General features: G+C 46.7%; 1 protein-coding gene across 1 annotated transcript in view; it reads left to right on the top strand.

Moving 5' to 3' along the window:
- The window catches only part of LOC138755850 (desmoglein-4-like), a 139,291-nt gene that overhangs the window by 72,962 nt on the left and 42,763 nt on the right, over window positions 1–23,566 (top strand). The window contains exons 10-13 of the mRNA XM_069922572.1: window positions 8,869–9,137; window positions 9,233–9,378; window positions 15,622–15,837; window positions 22,087–22,314. Coding sequence (XP_069778673.1) covers window positions 8,869–9,137; window positions 9,233–9,378; window positions 15,622–15,837; window positions 22,087–22,314 — 859 coding nt within the window. The remainder of the gene's footprint in view (window positions 1–8,868; window positions 9,138–9,232; window positions 9,379–15,621; window positions 15,838–22,086; window positions 22,315–23,566) is intronic.

Raw genomic sequence — 23,566 nt, forward strand, 5'->3', positions numbered from 1 at the left:
TTCTACCTGCATCTATCCTTTCTCGTCCTTCAGAATATTATCTGCCTTTAAGAGATCCCGTCTCATTCTTCCAAATCTCAAGGAGTATAACCCCAGTCTATTCCATCTTTCTTCAACCATCAGTCCTTCCGCCCCAAGGATCAGTCTAGCGACAATAGTTCAAGTTGATTGTACAACTCGACGGCACACAGAGCACACCCTGCACACAAGCAAAATATATACAGTACATGGTCATCCAAAGTAAATAGAACATTACAGCACAGTACAGGCCCTTTGGTCCATGATGTGGTGCTGTCCCATATATACTGGCCCAAATAAAAATTCAACTCTCCTGTTACGAGCCCAAAGGACCCCAAAACCCAACAGCAATAGACATTCACCAAGACAAGTGGCTTTCAAAACAAAAGTTATTTTTAATCAACTTCAAACTGAAAATAGAATCAAACTAACTTAACTCTATACTTATACTATCCCAAATTACCCCCTTCTAATTCTAAATGTGTGTGTGTGTGTGTGTGTGTGTATTTAAGAAAAGTTCTTTGGTTCACAGTTCAGTATCACTTCTCCTTCTTCCAAGTTCTCTGGTTGCAGGCAATCACCATACTGTGCACAGAATTTAACATGTATAAAGTTCACCAGGCTTAGTGCTTTACCGCTCAGGAAGGATCTTGTAGGGTTTGCAGAGAGAGATTTGTTGCTTCAGGACTTCCACAACTGAGGTACTGTAGCAGTGGCTACACTGGCTCCTGCAGTAACACACACAACCAGACAGGTTGAGCTCAGTGAGCAGACTAGTTTATTGCAGGCTGCTGGGCTGCACTTATACTCCCAGCCCGGACCTGGCTGAGAACTGCACTGGAGGGCGCTGATGTCACCCGGGCGTCATGTGGTCGCCAAGCGCGAGTTTCTGAGCCCCGAGCTGGAAGGAAGGGAAATCTCCGACGGCGCCATTTTGGCTGGCTGCTCCACCGCGTGGCTTACAAGCGGGGCCAGTTCGCCTGCCTTGTGGTGAGCCGCCACATAGCCCCAGAACCGGCACCAATGTCCTTTTTTGCCGGGCGGCCTCGCTTCTTGGGCTGGGGAATGACCACGGGCTCGGTGGGATCGAGGTGTGCTGGCTTCAACCTGCCCATGGTAAACAGCTCATGCCTACCGCCCAAATCCAGCGTGAACATCGAGCCGGAACGCTGTATAACCCTGTACGGCCCCTCGTACGGTCACTGCAAAGGTGCCGTGGTCGTGCCCAGCCGAATAAAAACCAACTCCGCGGAAAGCAGCTCGCCAGGAACTTGAGTCGGGTGGGTGCCATGCCTGGGTGGCAGTGGGGGTTCGGAGGAGTCCAACCGTGCCCTGAGGTGAGGAAGTAGTTCATGCGGCGACCGCTAGGGATTGTGAGGTATGTTGACGAACTTACCAGGTAGTGGCAACGACGCACCGTAGACCAGCTCAGCTGATGACGCCAGCAGATCTTCCTTGGGAGTGGAGCGGATGCCCAGGAGCACCCAAGGCAGTTCGTTCGTCCAGTCGGGAACGTTGAGGTGGTCCATGGGCGCCGACTTAAGGTGGCGGTGCAGACGTTTGACCAGTCCATTGGCCTGCGGGTGGTAGGCTGTGGTGCAGTGTAGCTGTATCCCCAACCTGTTGGCGAGCTGTGCCCAGAGCGTAGATGTGAACTGGGCATCTTGATCGCTGGTAAGGTGAGCCGAGACGCTGAACCGGTCGATCCAACCATGCAACAGGGCTCGGGAGCAGGAGTTGGTGGAGGCGTCTGGCATCAGGATCGCCTCGGGCCAGCGAGTGGTGCGGTCCACCACCGTAAACAGGTAATGGTTGCCCCAGGAAACGGGTAAGGGCCCGATGATGTCCACATGAATGTGGATGAACCGTTCCCGGACGTGCTCAAACTCCTGTACAGGCGCCCTGGTGTGCCTGTGCACCTTAGACGTCTGGCAATGGGTGCATGTTCTGGCCCAGCCCACGATCTGCTTCTGCAGCCCATGCCATACGAATTGTTCTGCCACCATCTGGACCGTGGACCTGATGGACGGATGTGAAAGGTCGGGGATGTGACGGAAGACCTACCTGCGCCACTGCTGGGGAACCACTGGCTGCAGGGTGCCCAAGGAGATATTGCACAGGATGGTGCCTTCACTGCTCAGAGTCAGGAGGTCTCCGCAGGCCTGTGATGGCGGTCTTGAAGGCCCTCGTCTCCTCATCAGCTTTCTGGTCCCGGGCGAGCTGGTCGAAGTCAAGGCCGGGTGTCAGCGCGCAGATGGCCGGTCGCGAGAGTGCATCGGCAACCATATTGTCCTTCCCCGCCTTGTGCCGAATGTTAGTGGTAAACTTCAACACGAAGGAGAGGTGACGCTGCTGGCGGGCCAACCAGGGATTCTTTGCCATTGCAAGTGCCTGGGTGACGGGTTTGTGGTCTGTGAAAATGGTAAAAGTCCTCCCATCCAAAAAATAGTGGAAATGTCGCACTGCCAGGTACATGCCCAGTAACTCGCGGTCGAAGGCACTATACTTGCGTTCCGGTGGGCGGAGCAGGCGGCTGAAGAATGCCAGCGGCTTCCAATGTCCATTCACCTGCTGCTCCAGGATGGCACCGACGGCTGTGGCAGAGGCATCGACAGAGAGTGCCATATGCAGGTCGGTGTGCGGGTGGACGACCATGGTGGAGTTCGCTAGGGCATCCTTGGTGGCCTCGAATGCGTTGCAGGCTTCTGGGTTCCAAGCGAGTGTCTTGTGCTTGGCTGCGATGAGGGCGAACAGCGGCTGCATGATGCGTGCAACTCCCGGGATGAAGCGGTTGTAAAAGTTGACCATACCCGCGAACTCCTGCAGCCCCTTGAGGCTGTCCGGGCATGGGAACTCCCTGATATCGGTGACCTTCACAGCTGTGGGCGTGGCTCCTTTGGCCGTGATGGTATGGCCCAGGAACTGCATGGATTCTTTCCTGAACTGGCATTTGGCTGGGTTGATGGTTAGGCCGAAGTTGGCCAGCCAGGAGAAAAGGGCACGCAGTTGGGCCTTGTGTTGCTCCCAGTCCTTGCTGGCGACGAGGATGTCGTCCAAATAAATAAAGACAAAATCCAAGTCCCTGCCCACAGAGTCCATGAGGTGCTGGAAGGTCTGAGCGGCATTCTTGAGCACGAACGGCATGCGCAGGAATTCGAACAAACCAAAGTGGGTGATGATGGCTGTCTTGTATATGTCCTCAGGGTGCATCGGGATCTGGTGATATCCGTGCACCAGGTTAACCTTGGAGAAGACCCTCGGGCCGTGCAGGTTTGCCATAAAGTCCTGGATGTGAGGGATGGGGTAATGGTCAGAAACGGTTGCCTCGTTGAGCCGTCGATAGTCTCCGCAGGGATGCCAGCCGCTGGAGGCTTTCGGGACCAGGTGGAGTGGTGAGGCCCACGGGCTGTCGGACCACCAAATGATCCCCAGCTCCAACAGGAAAACTCCTCCTTCGCTACCTGGAGCTTGTCAGGCAGGAGCTGACGAGCCTTGGCGTGAACCAGCGGGCCCTGGGTGGGGATGTGGTGGAACACGCGGAGAACTGTGGCTTGAGGAGTGTCGGGAATTCATCTAGGATTTGCTGGAACTCATCTCTGGGCATGCTGATCGAGGCCATCTGCGGTTGCTCTGAGCGGGCATCATCAAGGCGAAAGGCCTGAAAGGTACGGGCGTCCACCAGGTGCCTACCTCGAATGTCCACCAGAAGCCCGTGCGCGTGGAGGAAGTCTGCACCCAGGATGGCAGTCGGGAGGGACGAAACGGTGAACCTCCATGTGAAATTCCGTTGGCTGATCTGGAAGTGGACTGTCTTGTCTCCATACATCTGGATTGCTGTTGCATTGACTGCACTGAGGGGAGGACCACGAGGTCAGTTCCTGGATTCGATGGCCGTGGCCAGGATGATGCTGATCTGGGCTCCAGTGTCAACGAGGAACCACAGGCCGCTGACTGAGTCCCACAGGTAGAAAAGGCTGTGTCCTTGGCCAGCCGCCACAGCCATTAACAGCAGCCAGCCTGGTCGTTTCCCTGGAAAGAGCAGGGCTGACGACACTTCCTTGGCTCTCCAGCGCTGGTGGTAAAAGCAGAGGCCTGAAGCGGATGCTGCGGCCTTGGTTATGCTCTTGGGGGCTCCTGCAGGGGCTGGATGCTCTACCACAGCACTAGGGGCGGGCTTGGCATGGTCATGCCCATCCCTCGTGACCTGCTGGACCACTGAGCCTTCCAAGAATCGTGTGAGCCATAGCACTTGAGCCTTCTGGGCGACCTTCCTCGGGTTGGTGAAGCTCTCCTGGACCAGCAGCGGCCGGATGTCCCCAGCCATATGGTCGAGGAAAATGTGCTCGAAGTGTGGACAGTTGGTCTGCTCACCCATGAGTGCGAGCATCTCGTTCATCAGCTCCATCGGGGACCTGTCCCTCAGGGCGTCGAAGTGCAGCATCCGAGCGGCACCTTGGTGTCTGGATAGTCCGAGGGACCCGGTAAGCACTCGCTTGATGGTTTCGTACTTGTCCTCGGCAAGTGGGTGTTGAACAAGGTACAGCACGCATCTGGCGGTGGCCTGGTCCAGGACATCGACGACATGGTAGAATTTGGTCGTGTCGGACGAAATCTGGCGGAGGTGAAACTGGACCTCCGCATGGCCAAACGAGGTCTCCGGCTCTTGAACCCAGAATTCAGGCAGTTTTATGGCTATAGAGCTGATCCCAGGCTTGCTCATGATGGGTTCAAAGATGATTGAACCAGTCAGGGTCATCAATTGTAGCGGCAGCACACTGTTCCTGCAATAACACACACAACCAGATGGGTTGAGCTCAGTGAGCAGACTAGTTTATTGCAGGCTGCTGGGCTGCACGTATACTCCCAGCCCGGACCTGGCTGAGAACCGTGCTGGAGGGCGCTGACATCATCCGGGCATCACGTGGTCCCCAAACGCGCGTTTCTGAGGCCCGAGCTGGAAAGAAGGGAAACCCCCAATGGCGCCATTTTGGCCGGCTGCCCCGCCATGTGGCTTACAAGTGGGGCCAGTTTGCCTGCCTTGTGGTGAGCCACCACAGTACCACCATTAGTCACCTAAGGGTCTCGCTGATGAAACTTGCCCCATCAGGGTTTTCAAGATGGTAACCTCTTTCTTTTAGGCTATCACAGAATTTCTTTCTGTTCCACTTATTCCAATAGAAACATCAGACAGATCGCACTTCCAGCCATCCACTGCTTTTGGAACTTTTCATCAGTTCTTCCTGGATTGCATTGTTTAGTGTCCCCCACACACTGACTAAGAGAGCTTGTCCTCCATCTCTCTCTCTCTCTCTCTCTCTCTCCAACTGAAACTCCAAAGAGAGCATGTGACTCATGTCTTGCAAAACCCCCACCTTTCTGACTTAAGATAACAACTTGAAAGAAGAAAGAACTCTCAAGTTGTTATCTTAAGTAAACAATCCAGAATTGACCTTCATTTTTTGTGAGCACTTTGAAGGGTACTGGTCAACCATTTTATGATGTCAGTTCAATTAACATCTACTTGTGTCCTGCAATGTGTCTTTAGTCTTTCAAATAGATCTGTTTTAAAACGTGTGAATGTATGTGACCTACTCTAAATCTTATAAATTCTCCCTAAATATTACCCAGCTCACAACCCTCTATTTTTGTTTCAATCATGTGCCTGTCTAAGAAACTCTTAAATGTTCCAGCCTCCTCCACCACTCCTGCATTCAAGGCACCCACAACTTACCCCTGATGTCTCCTCATCCTGGGGAAAAAGCTAGAGCTGTCCACCCTATCTATGCCACTCAGAATCTTGTGGGCATCTATTATGTCAGCTCTCATCCTTTTTGCTCCAAAGAGAAAAGCGTGACTAACCTTGCCTCACAAGACACATTTTCCAATCCAGGCAACTTCCTGGTAAGCATTCTCTGGACCCTCTCCGTAGTGAGGTGACCAGAACTGACCAGAACTCTTAATGCCCCTTTTACACAGAGATCCCACTTAATTGGCGTGTGAACAACCCGTGTTTAAAGCCAGGTTGGGTTGTTCACACTGAACCAAGAAAAGCCTGGTCAATGCGACATTTTAGACGGGAGCCAATGTGAAGCGCGTCAGCTCTGATAATGCCTGCCTTAGTGGGTAATACATGGGATTAAAATGACCACCATCCTGCCTTTATTGCCTTTAATTTCCATCTTTTAATAGTACTGTAAAAGGGGTAATAGTGTGGTCTCAGTAGAGATTTGTGGTTAGACTCTTAAACTCAATCCCCCTATTAATTAAGACCAACATCCCATGAGCCTTAACTATTCTAACAACCTGGACAGCAATCTTGAGGGGTATTGATTTATACTCCAAGGTCCTTCTGTTCTTCCACACTGTTAAGTATCCTACTGTTACGGGCCCAGAGGACCCCAAAACCCAGCACCAATAGATATTCACCAAGACAAATGGTTACTTAAACAAAAGTTGCTTTTAATTATCTTTAAATATGAAAACAGAATCACACATTAACACTATTGACTTAACTAACCTAATTCTAAGTGCAAGTGTATATAATGTGTGTGTAAGTTCATTAAAGTTCTTTGGTTCATAGTCCAATCTCACTTCTTATTCCTCCAAGTTCACTGGTTGCAGGCAATTCTTATACTGTGCACAGAATTTAACTTTTATAAAATTCACCAGGCTTTGGGGCTTGAAAGGTAAATGGTTACTGCTCAGGAAGGTTCTTGTTGGTTTTCAGAGAGGCATTTGTTGTTCCAGAGCATCTGCACTGATTCCTTTTTAATTAGCCACTTCAGTGTCTTGTTGATGAAACTTGCCCCATCTCTTTCTTTTAGGTCAGCACAGAGTGCCTTTTTGTATCTCCTATTCCAAGCAAAACATTAGGCAGACAGTCCTCTCCTCTTGCATGAACCACAGGAGCTTTGACCAGGCTGCCCTAAGCACTCACAACCGGTCTTCCAAATGGGGTTTTCCACAAGCTTGCCAGCTTGTCCTGTTCCAGTCACAGCTGCTATTGCTGACTGTAACACTGTAGAACTCATCTGTGTGTGTGTGTGTGTGTGTGTGTGTGTGTGTGTGTGTGTGTGTGTGTGTGTGTGTGTGTCTCTCTCTCTCTCTCTCAGAAAGAAAGCCTGTTTTACTCTCTCTGCTTGCAAAACCACATGACCCTTTTAAAACAGCAAGTTCCACTCCAGACAGAATGTGGCTTCAAAAAGTTCTTTCATCTGTTGATTTTTGGAAACAACAATCCATTAGTGAAGTCTCTTGGGCCCTCTCCAAAGCTTTTGCAAAGGTTCTGGGGCCGACATGTCTAGCATGAGCAGTCCTCCAGTATTTTAAATGAGATCTGTTTTAAAATGTTTGTTTGTGACCTACACTAAAAACCCTGCCCCAATTTATGTCCCAAAAACATTCTCTCACACCTACAATTAACCAAGTACTCTGCCAGTAAGTTTTACCTTTCAAAATGCGTCACCTCAAACTTTCCAGATTGATCTCCATTTTGCACTTTTTTGCCCAACTCTATATCCTGCCTCTATCCTGTTGTAACCTACGACAACCTTCAACATGAGCCACAACACCTCCAACCTCCATATCATCTGCAAATTTACTGGCCCATCCCTCTACTTCTTCGTTCAGGTCATTTCTAAAAATCAAATAATCCCAGAACAGATCCCTGTGGAACTCCACTGGTCACTGACCTCCAGGCAGAATAATGTACTTTCCATCCCCTACTACTCTCTGCTTTCTACAGGCAAGCCAATTCTGGGTCCCTTGCCTCATGACTTTCTGAACAAATCTCCCATGGGGGACCTGGTGAAAGCCCTCACTAAAATCCACTATATCTCCTGCCCCAACTTTTGTTACCTCCTCAAAAAACTCAATTAAGCTCGTGAGGCATGACCTTCCCTTCACAAAGCCACGCTGACTATCTCTGAGAAGACTGGACTTCTTCAAATCCTAGTAAATCCTGCCCTTAAGAATTCTCTCCAATATTTTGCCCATGACGCAGGATTCCCCTATAGATATAGATATATCTATGCTCCATCAATAATCACAAAAGACTGGAGTTGTGAGACCGATAGGCTTTTATTAACTATGGACTGGAACAGCTGTCAACCTCATTGACTGATCGAGGCAGAGTGGAATGGGGACCATGCAAAGGGCTATGGGTAGGATTGGTCTCAGGAGGCGGGTCCAGCCGGCAGCCGCCAATCAAAGCATAACAGTGGTTTACCATGATTTTCTAAAATGTATATTAAAAATTAAAATTAGGGCAGCAAGGTTGCGTAGCGATTACCACAGCACCTTTACAGCGCCAGCAATTGGGACCAGGGTTTGAATCCCCTGCTGTCTGCAAGGAGTTTGTAATTTCTCCCCATGTCTGGTTTTCCCCAGGGGCTCTGGTTTCCTCCCACTGTTCAAAAGGTAGCAGGCGTGCATGGTAATTCGCTGTAAATTGGGCGACAGGGACTCATGGGCCGAAATGGCCTGTTACCATGCTGTATGTCTAAATTTAAAAAATAATATACCTATATTTTATGGATGGCACAGTTGGGGTAGCAGTTAGCATCACACTATTACAGCGCCGGCGATCAGAACCGTGGTTCGAATCCCGCACTGTCTGCAAGGAGTTTGTATGTTCTCCCCATGTCCGCGTGGGTTTCCTTCATATGCTCTGGTTTCCTCCCACCATTCGAGATGTACCAGGGGTTGTAGGCCAATTGGGTGGCATGACCTCATGGGCTGAAAGGGCCTGTTACCGTGCTGGAAATACCGGTATATATTTAAAATAAATACAACTCTGAGCTCTTTTGCCCTTTTCTGTTTTCACTGAGAATGAATTATTTTCTTGGCCAGGCATTAAACTATGAAGAAATGCGCCAGGTGCATTTGGTCATTCTATTAAAGAACAAGGCAGCATTTCATCACACCATCTCTCAATCCATTCAACTGCAGCCCATTGCCATAAAAGTCCATGTGAAAGATTTGCCAGAGTGCATTGAATTTAAGCCCTCCAAATTAGTGAGAACGATTACCGAGAGCTTTGCCTCTGAGAAGACCACTCAGGTGATCGGCATTTACCAGGCAGTGAGGGTTGACTCTGGAGAATCAAGTAAAAAGACAAAGTATGTAAAGCAATTCCACAGCTTTCAATCTTTCACTTCAATGTTTTTATTTTTAAATGCAAAATGCTAATCTCTACTGTCCAAATTGCCCACAGGTACGCCAAGAATATTGACGTGGCTAACTGGTTAAGTATTAACTCGGATACTGGAGAGATTACTCTTAATGGTGTCATAGACCGGGAGTCTCTGCATGTCATTAATGGGACTTACACAGCAACAGTTTTGGCAATCAGTAGTGAACGTGAGTAGATCAAATCGCATAAACATGAATTCTACCAAGGTCCAGTAAGCAGTAATTAATAATTGAATGTCCTACCAATTATTGTTGCAAAGGATATGCATCCTTTGAAGGTCAAACCGAAAGGTTGAGTACAGCATTAATGGTTAGTTAAGAGTGTGGATGAACAGAGGGACCTCAGGGTTCAAATTCATACATCTCTCAAAATCGCTGCACAGGTTGATAGGATAATTAAGAAGGCCTGTGGGGTGTTGGTCTTAAATAGGGGGCATTGAGTTCAAGAGTCGAGAGGTCGTGTTGCAACACTATAAATCTCTGGTGAGGCCAGACAATGCAGAGTATTGTGTTCACTTCTGGTCACAGGAAGGATGTGGAAGCCATGGAGAGGGTGCAGAGGAGATTGGAAAATATGTCTGATGAGAGAAGGTTGACAAGACTTGAGCCTTTCTCTGGAACGAAGAAGGATGAGAGGAAAGGAATGTGAGGAGAGGGTGAGAGGAAGGGAGGGGAAAATGAGAGAGGAATGAAGAGAGTTGTGGTGAGAACTGGGAGGAGAGGGTGAGGGAGTGAGAGTAAGGGTAGAGTGAGAGACAGTATAGTAGATAAAATTCTGGCAGGATGGGATGTTTCCCATGATGGGAAAATCCAGAACCCGGGGCCATGGTTTGAGGATAATAGGCAAACCATTTAGGACCGAGATGAGGAGGAATTTCTATACCCAGAGGGTGGTGAATCTGTGGAATTCATTGCCACAGAGGGCAGTAGAGGCAGGTTCATTAAATCTATTTAAGAGGGAATTAGATCTATTTCTTCAGTATAAGGGTATTAAAGGTTACGGAGAGAAGGCGGGGACGGGGTACTGAACTTTAAGATCAGCCATGATCTCGTTGAATGGCGGAACAGGCTCGAAGGGTCGAATGACCTACTCCTGCTCCATTTCTATGTTTCTATGAGGAGAAGATAGTGACAGAGTGGGGTACGGGTGTCAGAATGGTGAGGAAAGGGAAAATGGAAGGAAGGGGAGGAGAGCTTTGGGAGGAGATAATGAGGGAGTAAAGAGTAAATGTGGGAAGGGGAATGTATGAGTAGGGTGTTTGAGGGAGGGGAGATGAAAGAGACTTAATAGAGGTCTACAAGAGAGCCAAACCTTGATAGACACCCAGCACCTTTTTAACCAGGGCAGGAATAGCAAACACCCGAGGACGCATACGCAAAGTGAAGGGAGGGAAGTTTAGGGGAGACATCAGGGGTAGGTTGTTTTATGTAGAGAGTTTTGGTGCCTGGAATGCCTTGCCTGGGGTGGGGGTGGAGGCTGGAACATTGGGGGCATTTAAGAGACCCTTAGGTACATGGATGGAAGAAAATTAGAGGGTCACGGGGTTAGGGAGGGTTCCAAACCTTTGTTTGAAGGTGTACTATGTCCTCTCCATCACCATTGAATTGTAGGTAGCCAAATTTTAAGAAAGTGACCATTTGTCCCACAAAGTCTGTACTAGCTCAACAGTTCCATTACCCTACCCTACAATTAAGATCTTTTTAAGGGAAAAATTGGGACATTTATGACCCTACCTAAATGTAATAATGTGGAGATTCTAATTCACTAAGGGAATCTGTATCAATTTATCTCTAAGATGTATTACCTATTCCAAAGTGAGGGCCTGAAGCCAGGTTGAGGGGGAGATGGGAGTCGGACTTGGGCACCACAATCAGTGAAGAGTGGTGGTGAGACCTGTGTCTGGACAGCATGACGGGGGTCGTCCACACCAGATACAGGTGGGTGCAATACAATTTCTTGCACCAGTTGTAGCTCACATCACAAAAATTATATAAATAAAAGCCAGAAATTTCAGAAACGTGCTTTAGGTGTGGTGTGGAGGTTGGAACTTTAGTCCAGTCCACCTGGTTATATACAAAAATAAGATTTTTCTGGGAAGACCTGGGGGACATTCTAAAAAAAACAAAAGTGGATTTTCCACAGGATTCAGAGGTTGTACCTTCTGGGAGATACTGGGGATGTGAGTTTTAGAATGTCCAAATATCAAATTTCGTTCGTGAAGGTCGCCTTGGCAATGGCCAGAAAGTGAATAGCAGTTTCATGGAAGTCCGACTCCCAACTAAATACCACCCGATTGAATGTGGAAAAGCAGAGTTGCATTCCCCTGGAGAAAATCACTTACAATTGTCGTGGTTTTCTGTGGCACAATAACAAATCAGGCAACACGGAGCATTCTTCAAGTTTAAACCTTTATTGGCAAGTAAAGGCTGAAGCAATCCGAGAACAAGTCACTGATCACTCACTGAACACTGCATGCTTTCGTTCTTTGATGTCAAATCCTGACCTTGCTTGTTCAATTGATTCTCAATCTGCCACCATTATTGCTTGTATTATTTATTTACTTATCTGATCATGTCCCAAGACCACGTGTTCTGACATTTTCTGGCACTATTATTTTCTTTCCCCCCCCCTTACTGGAGTTTCCTCTGTCTTGTCAAGTTCTTATTACATGCTACGTCTCACTTCTCGCCACCCTTATATTTTATCCATAAATGGTACAAGGGTTGCTAAATAGATACATATGGTCGCAGTTGGATACTTTGCAGTTCTTTGGCTTGGCTTCACGGACGAAGATTTAAGGAGGGGTAATGTCCACGTCAGCTGCAGGCTCGTTGGTGACTGACAAGTCCGATGCAGGACAGGCAGGCACGGTTGCAGCGGTTGCAAGGGAAAATTGGTGGGTTGGGGTTGGATGTTGGGTTTTTCCTCCTTTGTCTTTTGTCAGTGAGGTGGGCTCTGCGGTCTTCTTCAAAGGAGGTTGCTGCCCGCCAAACTGTGAGGCGCCAAGATGCACGGTTTGAGGCGATATCAGCCCACTGGCGGTGGTCAATGTGGCAGGCACCAAGAGATTTCTTTAGGCAGTCCTTGTCCCTCTTCTTTGGTGCACCTCTGTCTCAGTGGCCAGTGGAGAGCTCGCCATAGAACTTTGCAGTGAGATACATTGTAAAAGTAGATGTTTAAGTAATAAAAAAATAATTGTAGCAATACAAAGTAAATGTATATAGTAATTAAAAAATGCCTGTTGCTAAGAGACACCCCCCCCAGTGTTCGGCTTTGATGCTTTGTACCAATGAGCTTATCCTGGGTGTGTTTATTGGTCATGGTACTCTTATCACTTCTCCTTGCGCTATACTTACCTTCTTGTACCCAGCCTGTTTCAGAATAAATCACTCGCCACTATGGTGGCCCCTACCTTGTCCTGTTGATCTTCTCCTATCTGATCTCATCCTGTTTGAATGCTTGTTCTCTACCAGTGTCTGTAACCCACTATTATATTCTTAGATTTGATTGAATGCTCTGGACGTGTGTTTTAAAGTTAGCAGTATTGTGTAACCTTGGGGTTGAAAATATTTTCCCTCTTTGTGCCTTAAAGTTAGCAGGCTTTGGAGTCAGCAAAATCGACCCGTACTATAATCAGCCAACTTTTCGACATACTGTGGCTGTTAACTAATAACATTAATATTTCCCATAAACAGTGGAGTTGAAGTACATAGTAAATTGTTCCATAGTAATGGATTATTGAATAGTACATCGGTATATTTTCCATACCATCTAAGAAAGAAACATGACATATTCGTTAAGGTGGGGCCACCTTACTAGAATTATATTGGCCCTCAGATTGATTAGTTCCCCCCTTCCCACTGACACAGGGGTATGATAGTAACTTGTCCCAGCAGGGAAATGAATGTGATCAAAGAAGAGGGACATGGTGCAGGCGAAGTGTCTCTTTCGGTTTCGTTTTGAGGTTTTTTAAATTTTTTGAAAATTTAATTTAATTGTAATAATGTAATTTAATTGACCATACGAAGGTGGGGGATTAATGCAGACTCTGTATGTTACATGAATGTTAAAAGAATATTATATGGTTTGTTTGAATTTTACCAGTCTATGAAAATTAAAATGAAATATTCAGAAAAAAGTTGCCAAAATAATTAAAAAAAAAGATTATTATGACCATAAGACACACATGTCAAACTCAGGCCCGCGGGCCAAATTTGGCCCGTGATATAATTATATTTGGCCCGCAAGATCATATCAAATATTAGAGCTGGCCCGCTGGCCGCCGCGGCAGTCTAGCACATGCACAGCTAATACTACAAATCCCAGAATGCTTTGCAAATGCGTTGGCGCCGGCCCGTCAGCCCACTAATCGCCCCCACCTCCTCTCTTTACTTTCAATAGCATCTGCGACCTGTCGCCTAACGCACATGTAATAAACCCCTTACGAAAAATGGCCAAACGAAAGACAGAAAACAGGACCTTTCAAGACAGGTGGGAGGCAAACTCTGACCCCAGAGTTTGATGAACTTGCATCTAAGAAGAGATGCCAAGTATCTGGTTTAGACCCAGGTGCATCAGAGTAAATCACAGTGGAGCAAGCGAAGCTTGGATTAATATTTTCTTTGGTTCACTTTGGACTGTTCATCGTTGAAAGATTGGATTTTCATTGAAGCAAGTTGTTATTTTTTTGACTTGTTGGCTTGTGAATAAAAATACATTTAAAATGAGCTTAAAGGCTATAGAGAAATATTATTTATTGAATATTTTATTTCTCATTTGTTAATGCTTCTTCTGGAAAGAGTTTAACCAAAACTATTATTAAACATTTATTTTAATAAGAAAAAGTTTAGCATTACATATGTTGAAAGAAGAGAAAACATGCAGATGTTGTTGAAAATTTTCAGTAAATATTTAGTTCGGCCCACGACTTGGTCCAAATTTTTAATTTTGGCCCTCTGTGAATTTGAGTTTGGCACCCCTGCCATTAGACATAGGAGCAGAAATAGGCCATTCAGTCCATCGAGTCTGCCCTGCCATTCAATCATGATCTAATCCATTTCCCCATTGCCCGATCTTCTCCCCATAACCTTTGATGACCTAGCTAATAAAGAACCTATCAATCTCTGCCTTAAACACCCAATGACTTGGTCTCCATAACTGCCTGTGGGAAAAAATTCCACTGATTCACTACCCTCTGGCTGAAGAAATCCCTCCACATCTCTGTCCTAAATTAAAAAATAATAAATATTCACAGAAGCCTAATAACCTGAATATGCCTGGGATTGACTGATCTCGGAAGCTTAGACCTGGTCAGGATTTGGAGGGGAGACCGCCTGGGAACACCAGGTGCTGTAGGTTTCTGCGAGGGGCGCTGGACAAAGTGGTGACTCTCTGTCTGCCTTGTGGTAGACAAATGGTAAAGTGTTTCATGTACGTTACATTCTAAATATAGTACTTCATGACAATATGGAACTTTTACACCTTTACATTGTTGACCGTCTATGCAAAAGAACGAGCAGTCAGTCAGATCTTTTGTGATATCCTCGGTGTGTTATCACTTGGTTACCATGGGGAGGTTCAAGAACTTGATAGCTGTGGGACAGCTGAGGCCTACAAGGCAGATGTAAGTACAATTGAGATATAGTTTATGGATATTGATCGCCTCAAGCTGGACAAGAAAATCTAGTCGCTGGGGTCGAGGGCAATACACAAATATGATGGAGAAACTCAGCAGGTCACGCAGCATCTATACGAAACAAAGAAGAGGGACGTGTGTTTTCCGATGTTTTCCCACCTCCGCCCTGGCTGTCTCCAGTCTTTAGTCTCTTGATGTACTGATGAGGGGCTCAGGCCTGAAACATTGGTTACCTTTTACTTCCTATGGGTTCTGCGTGACCAGCTGAGTTTCTCCAAGACGTATCGGACCAGTTCTCAGAGCAGCTGCAGCTTTCTAACAGCAGACCAGGAAGCAAAAACACAATTCTAACGAAGCCTTCCACTGCCTTCAGTTTTAAGCCGTTCATTGATATTTCAAGATGAGAAGGGCTCAGGCCTGAACCGTCGGTTGTGCATCTTCACCTCCTGCTCGTCCACTGAGATCCTCCAGGATATCTGTGGTCTTGCTTGTAGGGGACTGCAGATGCTGGATTCTGAAGCCAAATGTAAACTGCTGGACAAAGTCAGCCGGTCGAGCAGTGTCAGTGGGAGAAAAAGGTAACATTTCAAGCCCAAACTCATCAGGACGGATGAAGGTTCTGGTCTGAATTGTCGACCGTTCTTCTTTTCTCCCACTGATCCTGCTCTTCTCGCTGAATTTCTTCTGCAGATTGGGATTGGTTTTGAGCACAGCATTATTTTTCAAACATAGTGATACTTCAATGTCTTCCTCCTTTCTCCTCTCTCTGCTACAGAGGGGTCATCTTTCACTTGCACTGGAACCATCGTCATCAATGTACAAGATGTAAATGATCACCTCCCCATCTTTGACGACGTTAAACCGTGCATGTGCAGCCACGCAGATTCTCTGAGGCTCACTGCATCCGATTCCGATGGTCCACCCTTCGGAGCTCCTCTGCGTTTCAATATCGAGCCCAACAAAGTGTGGAAGTTAGGAGGACGTACGGATGGTAAGTGCTCAGACTTTAGTAAGCGGAGCAACGTTAGTTTTTTTTACGTGGAAGGGGGCCATTGATATAAACATTAATTCCTTCAGCACCACCTACAGGAGAATTAGGGCAACTCATTGTGTTCCATTAATCTGACCTCAAGTACATACATCTTACAGCAGGGACATGCAGACCTGTCATCTATATTTATTACCAATCTACTTCCCACGGGCAGTGAGAACGCTGAGCGACCAAAGGAACTGCTCACACTGACCACCCGAGACTCTCACATTTACAAAACAATATGTATTTATTTATTTGTATATTAAATATGGATTGCCTGTCTGTGTGTTATGTCCGGTTGTGTGTCTGCATGTTTTGTACCGAGGACTGGAGAACGTGGGTTGTACTTGTACAATCAGGCGACAAAAATTTTGACTTGAATATCTATCTGTTGCATTTATTTTTTTCTATTTCATTTAATGTTAACTGACTGTATATCTTATTTAATGTGGTTTATTTTTACGAAGCACCTGTTCAGCTGTAAAATTAAAAATCTCAATGCATATATAATTCGTACAAGGAGTATGACAGTAAACATTATCCAAGCCTGTGAGATAATGGCCCAAGTGTCCAAGTGTCCAATCGCCCACAGTCTGTGTGGGTCCTGTAGTGTCACCCCCCCCCATGCTTGTCCTTCTCAACTGGGCAAGGGGGAAGGGGTGGGGGGGGGGGAGGTGTTCTCCCATTTCTCGTGCCCTGTGCCTGACATTCCTAATCCAGCACTAACGGAGTGGAACACTCTTGGACAGGTGAACTTAGGCTGGGTCTTGAACCAAGGCTCGGTCTGATGTGGATGAAAGACATCCCAACGAATGACGTCTGTGTGGAACAGGGGAATTCTCTTGTTCGATATTCAGGATTTGCCCATGAATCAACGTCACAACTCTATAGAGGTTGTGGAGCACGGAAAACCCTAACCCTAACCCTAACCCTAATGGGCACTCATCGTATTGTATTCCTAACGTTGACTTGCTTCCCCGTGTTACTTTATATGAGAACTTCCTGTACACAAATTGGCTTTAGTGATCTGCCATAGCATAGAGTTAGAACCCAATCCTGACCTCAGCCACTCCAAAGATGACCTCGGGTCAGGGTCTGAGAACGGTTACTGCAGGCATACACAAATGCTGAGCTGTTTGCAGGAAGGCAGAAGAAGAGAGGATGTGGGTGAGTAGCAATGGATGGAGTTTCTGCCAGAATCGAGAAAGGTGCAGAAAAGAGGAAATTCAAATGGAAAAATGTCACCACTGTGACGGACAAGCAAAGACAAAGCAAACAAAAGCAAAAGAAAGGGCAAAGAAAGAAGTAAAATGGGGATATAGAGGATTGGGAAGTTTTAAAATTTCAAGTCACTAAAAAAACTGATAAAGAGAAAAGATCAAGTGTGAAATTAGGCAGGAAAAAGTATGAAAGAGAATAGTAAAAACTCCTTCAGCTTTATAAAGGGTAAAAGAGAAGTGAGGGTAGATATGGGACCTTTAGAAAATGACGCTGGAGAAATAATTATGGGAACCATGGCAGATGAACTAAATGAGTATTTTGCATCACTGTTCCAGATGTCGAACGGTATCAGGGAAGGGAAGGGAAGTGAGTGCAGTTACTATTTCAAGGCGGAAGCTGCTCAGAAAGGGAATGGTGTATGAGTGAATAAGTCTCATGGACCAGATGGATTGCACCCTCGGGCTCTGAAAGAAATGGGGTAGAGATTGTGGAGGCTTTGGTGATTAACCTTTCAGGAGCCAATAACTTCTGTTATGGTCCCTGAAGACTGGAAAATCACAAATGTAACCCCACTATTCAAGAACGGAGAGAGGCAGCAGAAAAGAAATTATTGTCATCTAGTTGTACAAATACAATCCGGCCCTCAGTGCAAAAGCACGCAGACACACAACCAGAAATAACACACCTACAGATAGACCATACACATGCAGGACAAGTATTTTATCTGTAACTATAAATAAATAAGTTTTTTGTACAAATGAGAGTCTCAGATGTTTAGTGCGAGCAGTTCCTCTTCGTTCAGCGTTCTCACTGCCCGTGGGACGAAACTGTTCCTCAGCCTGGTGGTGCTGGCTCTGATCCTCCTCTATCTCTTCCCTGATGGGAGCAACTGGAAGATCTTGTGTGCAGGGTGGAAAGGGGTCCTCAATGATTTTGCACGCCCTCTTCAGACAAGGATCCCAGTAAATCATGTTGATGGTGGGGGGAGGGAGGGGGAGAGGGAGTCCAGTTAGCCTGATGTCAGTGGTTGGGAAAATGTTGGAGTTACTATACATTACACCTCAAAAGTTAAATAAATGGGACCCAACAGTATCTGATAGATGTTTTCGATGTAAAAAAGAAATGGGAACAACAATTCATGCAATCTGGACATGTGAGAAAGTAGAAAAATTTTGGGAAGATCTCAATCAGATATTAAATAAAATAACAGAAAACAATATACCAAAGAATCCAGAGATCTTTCTCCTAAGTAACATAAAAAACAAAGAATTTGGAATTGATTTGGAGGATGCACAAAAAAGATTTGTTAAGATAGCTCTAGCCGTAGCAAATAAATGTATTATGTCAACCTGGAAATTGGAAGATAATCTGAAAATACAACAATGGTATATAGAAATGAATAAATGTATTCCATTAGAAAAAAATTACATATAGTTTAAGAAATAATACTGAAATATTCGAACAAATATGGGAGCCTTACATTAAACACAATAGCGAAAACCTACCGGGGACAATCATTACCTAAGTTGATGGAAGGAGAAGGAAAGAAAAGAATGGACTCAGTAGAATTCCTGGTGTATTTTTGTTGAATGACAACATTGTCTGACTGGTTTAATGTAACCTAGATTGTATACCTTAAATGGATGGGTGGGGGGGGGGGTGGGTTGGGAGGAGGGAGGGGGGGGGGGAGAAAAGTGTGTATCATGGCTAATGTGATTTATGGTGTGAAAAAAAAATGGAAGAGGTTACAGAGTACATGGAGGATTATGACAAAGTAGACCAAAGCCAGCATGGTTTCTTCAAGTGAAAATCTTGCTTAACAAACATAGTGGAATTCTTTGAAGAAGTGACAAGCAGGCTTGTTAAGGGAGATGAAATGGATGTTGTGCATTTGGATTTTCAGAAGGCATTTGAAAAGGTGCCGCACATGAAGGCGACTTAACAAGACAAAAGCCCGTGATGGAACCGGAAACAATCTAGCGTGGATAGAGCACAGGCCAATTGGCAGGAAGCAGAGGTGGAATACAAGGATCATCTTCTGATTGGCTGCAAGTTGCTAGTGGTGTTCCACAGGGGTCAGTGTTGGAGCCACTTTTTATGTCGTAGATGAATGATTTGGATCATGGAAGGAATGGGTTGGTGGCCAAGTTTGCAGATGATACGAAGGCAGGTGGAGGAGCAGGTAGTGCAGAGGAAACAGGGAGGCTGCAGAAGGACTTGGACAGATGAGGAGAATGGGCAGAGAAGTGATAAATGAAATATGATGTCGACAAGTGTTCGGTCATTCCCTTTGGTGGAAAAAAATAAATAGGCAAATTATTTTTTAACTGGGGAGAAAATGCAAAAGGACCCAGGAGTCCTCGTGCAGGATTGCCCAAAGGTAAACTTGCAGGTTGAGGCGGCGGTGAAGAAGGCATTCAGTTTGAGAGGAATAAAATATCAGAGCAGGGATGTGATGCTGAAGCTTTATAAGGCCCTGGCGAAACCTCACTTGGGGCATTGTGAGTCTTAGAGTCCTCACTGAAGACAGGATGTTCTGATATTGAAGAGGGTTCAGAGGAGGTTCACAAGGATATGATTCCAGGAATGAAAGGTTTCAGAATGGGGAGGTTACGCTGCAACTGTACAAGATACTGGTGAGGCCACATCTGGAGCACTGTGTGCAGTTCTGTTCTCCTTACTTGAGGAAGGATATCCTGGCTTTGGAGATGGTGCAGAGGAGGATCAACCTGGTGATGAGGGGGTAGGCCTATGAGGAGAAATTGAGTTGTCTGGGACTATACTTGCTAGAATTTAGAAGAATGAGAGGGGATCTTATAGAAGTGTATACAATTATGAAAGGTAGGGAAGGAGATTCCATTGGTGGGGAGACCAGAATGAGGTGACACAGTCTCAAGATTCAGGGGAGTAGATTAAGGACAGAGATGAGAAGGAACTGCTTTTCCCAGAGGGTGGTGAATCTTTGGAATTTGCTGCCCACTGAAGCAATGGAGGTGACCTCAGTAAATAAATTTAGACAAGGTTGGATAGATTTTTACAGAGTAGGGGAATTAAGGGATGTGGGGAAAAGGGAGGTGGGTGGAGATGAGCCTCTCATCAGATCAGCCATGATCACGTTGAATGGCGGAGTAGGCTCGATGGGCCGGATGGCCGACTCCTACTCCTATTTCATATGTCCCTATATGAGAAGCTTTTGACAGCTCTTGACCAGTACTCATTGGAATTTAGGAGATATGGGGGGGATTGTTGAAAGGCATGAACAGAGGAGATGTGGAAAGGTTGTTTCTCAGGTTGGGAGAGTCTAGGACAAGAGGGCACAACATCAGGAATGAACAGAGATGCAAAGTAATTTCTTCAGCCAGAGAGAAGTAAATCTGTGGAATTTGTTGTCAAATTTGTTGTCACAGGCAGTTGTGGAGGCCGGGTCATTGGGTCATTAAAGCAGAAATTGATAGGCTCTTGGTGAGCCAAGGTATCAAAGGTGATGGGGAGAAGGCCGGGCAGTGGAGCTGAGTGGGAAAATGGATCAGCTCATGTAAATGAGTCTCGGTGGGCTGAATGTCCCATTTCTCCTCCTATCTTGTGGTCTTTTAGGTGGTGATGCTGAACATACTTGCCTAATCATTGATATAGTCCTGCAATGCCTAAGGTCCTGTGGCCTGGCCCAATCCCCAGGGCTTTAACCAAGTGTCCACGTGACGTGACCCAGTCCCGAGGGCTTTAACCAAGTGTCCACGTGACCTGGCCCAATCCCCAGGGGTTTAACCAAGTGTTCACGTGACCTGACCCGGTCCCCAGGGCTTTAACCAAGTGTCCACGTGACCTGACCCAGTCCCCAGGGCTTTAACAAAGTGTCCACGTGATGTGACCCAGTCCCCAGGGCTTTAACAAAGTGTCCACGTGATGTGACCCAATCCCCAGGGCTTTAACAAAGTGTCCACGTGACCTGACCCAGTCCCCAGGGCTTTAACAAAGTGTCCACGTGACCTGACCCAGTCCCCAGAGCTTTAACAAAATGAACACTGGACAGCCCAATTGTTGTGCAAATGCCATTGGGCTTAGGTCTGACCCAGATTCTATTCAATTACACACTTCAGCAAGTACATCGCTGACGACTCCACACTTTGGAGTCTCCAGAATTTACTCTAGCACACAAGAAAAGAAATAGGAGCAGCGTGTCAGCCATCCAGCCCATGGAGCCTGCTCCGTCGTTCAATAAGATCATGGCTGATCTGGCCGTGGGCTCAGCTCCACTGACCTGGCTTTTCCCCATATCCCTTAATTCCCACAAGTTAAATCAGTGACTAATCCCAATTCCAGTCTTGGTGTGAACAAGAGCAAACGAATAACATGATCCCCAATTTGGTTGAAAATTAACTCGAAATTGGTGGGAATTTTATAAGAATCTCTCTATGGTGGGACTAATTAGTTTTAATCATATTTTCTTCCATGCTCAACAGTTCTGTACCTCCCTCCAGCCCCAATTTTCCCAATATCCCACTGTACAATGAGCCCACCTCATCTCCCCAGCTCCCACACCCTCCTCTCAATGCCCACCACACCTGACCATCCCCGACTCCTCCTCACCCCGTCCCACCCTCCCCACCAGCCCCTGCCTCACCCACCTTGCTCCATCTCACCACCCCATCCTTGCCCCATCCACCTCTCCCCATCCCCCTCACCCCATCCCCCTCACCCCATCCCCCTCACCCCATCCCCACCCTCCCTTCTCCCCGTGCCCCATCTAGCGCACTCTACCCTTCTCACCACATTCCCAGCCTTCCTACTATCCTGTGCCCCACCCTCCTCACCCCATACCCCCCCATACACCCCCACCTTCAATGTCCCCCACCCCTATTCTGTCCAATGCCCATTTTCTCCAGTTGCTTGTGAAACACTCTCACCTCAGTGAACATGTCAGTGTGGATGGATCTGGATCAGTGGGATTGAACAATCAACACTCACACCTCTTTTTTTTTGTCACAGCCACCAGCATGGAGTTGATTCCATTAGATGACCTGTGGCCTGGAGTATTCCCGGCATCAGTCTGGATCGAAGATAACAAGGGCAAAGGTCACACTGTCAACCTTGATGTCCATGTCTCAGACTGCCACGATGTTAACCATTGTTTTTCGGAGAGATTAATTCAGCCAGAAGCAGTGCTCGGAGGTCCTGCTGTGATATTGATGATTCTCCCTGTCCTGCTGTTGCTTTGTAAGTTCATAACAGAGAACATCACAGCAGAGAAACAGGCCCTTGTGGTCTGCGTCAAACTATCATTCTGCCTTGTGCCACTGACCTGCACCCCGTCCATTGCCCTCCATACCCCTCCCATCACGTACCTGTCCAAATTCTTAAATGTCAAAATTGAGCCCACATTCACCACCTTGTTCCACACCCCCACCACTCTCTGTGTGAAGAAGTTCCCCATAAACTTTTCCCCTTTCACCCTTAACCTATGTCCTCTGGTGTGTATCTCACCTACCCTCAGTGGAAAAAAGCCTGTCTACATTTACTCTATCTGTCCCCTTATAATGTTAAATATCTCGATCAAATCTCCCCTCATTGTTTGATGCTCCAGGGAATAAAGTCCTAGCCTGTTTCACCTCTCCCTGTAACTCAGCTCCTGAAGTCCTGGCAACATCCTGGTCAATCTTCTCTGTGCATAATGTTAATTTTCCCAGCTACAGAAACTCAAATTGCCACCACCTTTAATACACAAAATTTCTGGAGAAACTCAGGGGAAATGCAGCGTTCTTTATGTTGCAAAGAGGTACAGGAGCTTGAGCCCTTCTTCAAGGTCTGAATGAAAAGCAGCCAGGTGCCTGAATTCTAACGATGAAAAGAAAATGATAGGACAGGAGAGAGGAAAGGTGAGTATTGACAAGGGGAGGGGGAGCTGGCTCTGTGAGTGCAGAGCTGGGGAAAGGATACAGAAGGAAATGGATGTGTGTGTGTGTGTGTGTGTGTGTGCAGAGCTGGGGAAAGGATACAGAAGGAAATGGATGTGTGTGTGTGTGTGTGTGTGTGTGTGTGTGTGTGTGTGCAGAGCTGGGGGAAAGGATACAGAAGGAAATGGGTGTGTGTGTGTGTGAGTGCAGAGCTGGGGGAAGGATACAGAAGGAAATGGATGTGTGTGTGTGTGCGCAGAGCTGGGGAAAGGATACAGAAGGAAATGGGTGTGTGTGTGTGTGTGCAGAGCTGGGGGAAGGATACAGAAGGAAATGGATGTGTGTGTGTGTGTGTGTGTGCAGAGCTGGGGGAAAGGATACAGAAGGAAATGGATGTGTGTGTGTGAGTGCAGAGCTGGGGGAAAGGCTACAGAAGGAAATGGATGTGTATGTGTGAGAGAGTGCAGAGCTGGGGGAAGGATACAGAAGGAAATGGATGTGTGTGTGTGTGCAGAGCTGGGGAAAGGATACAGAAGGAAATGGATGTGTGTGTGTGTGTGTGTGCAGAGCTGGGG

The sequence above is a fragment of the Narcine bancroftii genome, chromosome 2 (genome assembly GCF_036971445.1).
Source record: "Narcine bancroftii isolate sNarBan1 chromosome 2, sNarBan1.hap1, whole genome shotgun sequence".
Classification (NCBI taxonomy): Eukaryota; Metazoa; Chordata; class Chondrichthyes; order Torpediniformes; family Narcinidae; genus Narcine; species Narcine bancroftii.